We start from the raw sequence: 3,784 nt of genomic DNA, 5'->3' as shown, positions 1-3,784 counted from the left end.
TTGTTAAAACCTTAAAAGAAAAGTACAAGATCAAAATCGACAAAGTCTTAGAACTAGAAAGTTAAAATCGATTCCAAACTAGAAGTTGATTGTATGATGATTGATTGAATCTGAAACCTGGTAAACCCTAATCAAGGAATCGAAACCCTAAACCCTAAAGTTAGAAATCGATTTTTAAGATTGCTATTGCTTGTTTGATTTCTTGCCTATTCTTGATGTTTAGGAATGTTAGATTGTTCTTCTTGAAATAATCTAACTAAGAACACAAAATACTTAAGGCCTTGAAACCTTAACATAAGGTTGATAAGAATTCAAAGATCGAAACCCTAGGGATTATGAAAAGAAGTAAGATAAGGTAGATTGTTTTTACATGAAACCGAATATTGTAATGCATTCACAATTGATCGACCAACATATAGATTATACAAGTTTAGGTTGTTAGAAAACCTATTGAACCGTGAGGTTCATGATTGATAGCACCATGGTCGTATAGAATTGTTTGAACATCATGAATGCGTAAGACATGTTGTGGCCGAGCTTGTTTATCATGCGGCCACGTGATCATATTATGAACCTAATACATTACATGGTAATATGATTCAGATGTCGAAAATAGCAAACAGAGACTATGCACCCCTCAATCTCTCCGGAGATAACTACTTGCAATGGGCATTAGACACAAGGATTAGTCTAAAGTCCAAGGGACTCGGTGATACAATCATCGAAGACAACAATGAGAATGAAAAGAACCGATACAGAGCCTTAGGCCTTATGCGGCATCATCTCATTGATGGTCTTAAAGATCAGTACATGACAATCGAGAATCCACTAGATCTTTGGATGGCTTTAAAGAATAGATATGATCACCACAGGATGGTGTTGCTTCCAAAAGCAAGGCATGATTGGATGCATCTAAGATTCTTAGACTATAAGTCGGTGGATGATTACAATTCAGCTCTATTCAAGATTGTCTCAATACTAAAGTTGTGTGGTGAAGAGGTAACCGATAGCATGATGCTTGAAAAGACTTATACTACCTTTAATCACTCGAATTCTGTGTTGCAAGAGCAATACAGGACAAAGGGTTTTGCCACATACACTGATCTGATCTCATGTCTACTCCTGGCCGAGGCAAACAATGAACTCCTACTAAAGAGTAACGGAGTTAGACCGGCCGGGACAGCACCACCACCCGAAGCCCATGAGGTTGAGAAGAAGGATCCCAATGAGACATACTTTGTCCAAGACAACAAGAAACCATACGGCAATAGCCGTGGTGGGTTCAAGAGGCGTGGACGTGACAACTCAAACGGTCGAGACGGCTACTCAACTGGCCGGAAAGGAAACCACAATAACCGTGGTCGTGGTTCCAATTACGGCCGGGGTCGAGGCAGCTACGGCCGCGGACGAGGTGGCATATCCAAACCATCTTACACGTCCAACAAGTCTCTATGCCATAGATGCGGGAGTGACAACCATTGGGCAAAGAACTGTAGAACTCCGAAACACTTGTGCGACCTCTACCAAGAGAGCCTCAAGAACAAGAATCCGGAGGCAAACATGATCCAAGAAAACGCCCATGAGGACAAGGGATATGGGTATGATGCTGACAATGAATCCGACAAGGATAACCAAGATGACCTAATGGATTTTGAAACATCTGATTGTCTCAAGGACTAGTTTTTCGAATCACATTGTCTTATTGCTTTATGTTTTTGATTTGGTGTTTTTATTTTATGTAATGGAATTTTTAATAAGAAGAGTTTTAAACATCTTATGAAGTCTCTAAAGTTTAGAAATTTTATTTATAGAATGAATGATGAGATGAGTATACTTGTGGTGGATAGTGGCACAAGTCATACAATACTTAGAGACAAAAGGTACTTCATAAATCTCACAATGCAAAGCGCAAAGGTACATACCATTGCGGGTGAGGCTAGCCTGATTGAAGGTCACGGCCAAGCCTATGTGATGATGCCTAATGGCACTCACCTAGAGATCAAAACCGCCCTGTATTCCCCAAGCTCTAGAAGAAGCTTATTGAGTTTCAAGGACATAAGATTAAACGGTTTTCACCTTGAAACATGGGAAGAAGGAAACAAAGAGTTCCTTAACATAATTTCGATCACCAAGGGAAATAAGAAGATCCTAGAGACTATACCCGCAATGCGTACTGGTCTATACTATGCACGGATCAGTATGATCGAGGCAAATGCCTCCGAGCTATTCACTTTATGGCATAACCGGCTTGGCCATCCCGGAACAAGCATGATGCGAAAGTTGATAATGAATTCACAAGGGCACATGATCAAAGGAGTTATCCCATATAAGAATCTCACATGTGCAGCATGTGCACAAGGGAAACTCATTACTAGGCCATCACCAGCCAAGGTTAACAAAGAAACCTTAAACTTTCTGGAAAGGATTCAAGGAGATATATGTGGACCAATACACCCACCTTGTGGGACGTTTAGATACTTCATGGTCCTCATTGATGCATCGACCAGATGGTCGCATGTCTGCCTACTATCCACTAGGAACCTAGCCTTTGCACGGCTCCTTGCCCAAATGATAAGGCTGAGAGCACACTTTCCAGATTTCCCTCTTAAGACTATACGTCTAGACAATGCTGGTGAGTTTACGTCCCAAGCGTTTAATGAATATTGCATGTCCATGGGGGTAAGAATAGAGCACTCCGTGGCACATGTCCATACACAGAACGGCTTGGCCGAATCATTCATTAAACGGATCCAGCTGATAGCCCGGCCACTGCTTATGAAGTCTCAACTTCCGGTATCAGCATGGGGACATGCGGTTTTACATGCAGCAGAACTGATTCGCATCAGGCCATCTAGTGAGCATAGATATTCACCATCCCAACTACTTACGGGTCATGAGCCAGACGTGTCCCACATCAAGACATTCGGATGTGCCGTCTACATTCCAATTGCTCCACCACAGAGAACTAAGATGGGACCACAGAGGAGGATGGGAATATACGTAGGATATGACTCCCCAAGCATCATCAAGTATCTTGAGCCAACAACCGGTGATTTGTTTAAGGCCAGATACGAGACTCACAGTTTGATGAGTCCACATATCCGTCCTTAGGGGGAGATAACAGCCGGTTGATTTCAAAAGATTTAGAATGGTTTAGACCATCAACATCTTGGCAAGATCCTCGGACTAGAGATTGTGATCTAGAAGTCCAAAAGATTATACATCTACAAGAGCTAGCTAACAAGTTGCCAGAAGCATTTACTGACCCAAATAGAATGACACTATCACACAACCCGGCTTGTAATGCACCCATAAGATTGAACGTCCAAGAAGGACAATGTCAAGTGGCTACAGAGTCTAAGCAACGTTTAAAACGTGGTAGACCTATTGGTTCCAAAGACAAACAGCCTCGGAAGTCCAAGAGAGGTGCTGGATCCGAGAGCATCAAAGAAACCGTCCAGGACATAGATGGACCGGTCGAGCCGACCAGGACGGTCGAGCCATGCGTACCGGCCACACCCGATGATCCGGCCGTTCCTCAAAGTGAGGTCCGGGACGCTGGGCTTCACGGGACAGAAGAGCCGGACAACAAGAGATCTCTATAAACCATGTAATGTCCAGGAAACAATGGAACAGAAAAGATATCAACGTTGATGATTTATTTGCATACAAGGTAGCACTTGAGATCATGGATAAAGATGAGGATCTAGAACCCACGTCCATACAAGAATGCATGCTAAGATCAGATTGGATCAAATGGAAAGAAGCTATAAACGTGGAGTTA

At 42.5% G+C, this 3,784-nt stretch overlaps 1 protein-coding gene across 1 annotated transcript; it reads left to right on the top strand.

Annotated features, from left to right (window-relative positions):
• Positions 1-873: 873 nt before the first annotated feature.
• On the top strand, positions 874-1,492 carry LOC125605508 (the record flags this gene model as incomplete). The annotated part of the gene is made up of 2 exons (XM_048775208.1): positions 874-999; positions 1,156-1,492. Coding segments are annotated over exons 1-2 (463 nt in total), but the record flags the coding sequence as incomplete, so codon positions are not given.
• Between the last annotated feature and the right edge of the window lie 2,292 nt (positions 1,493-3,784).

The sequence above is a fragment of the Brassica napus genome, unplaced genomic scaffold (assembly GCF_020379485.1).
Source record: "Brassica napus cultivar Da-Ae unplaced genomic scaffold, Da-Ae ScsIHWf_759;HRSCAF=1097, whole genome shotgun sequence".
Taxonomy (NCBI): Eukaryota; Viridiplantae; Streptophyta; class Magnoliopsida; order Brassicales; family Brassicaceae; genus Brassica; species Brassica napus.
This window is presented reverse-complemented; position numbering and strand designations above follow the sequence as displayed.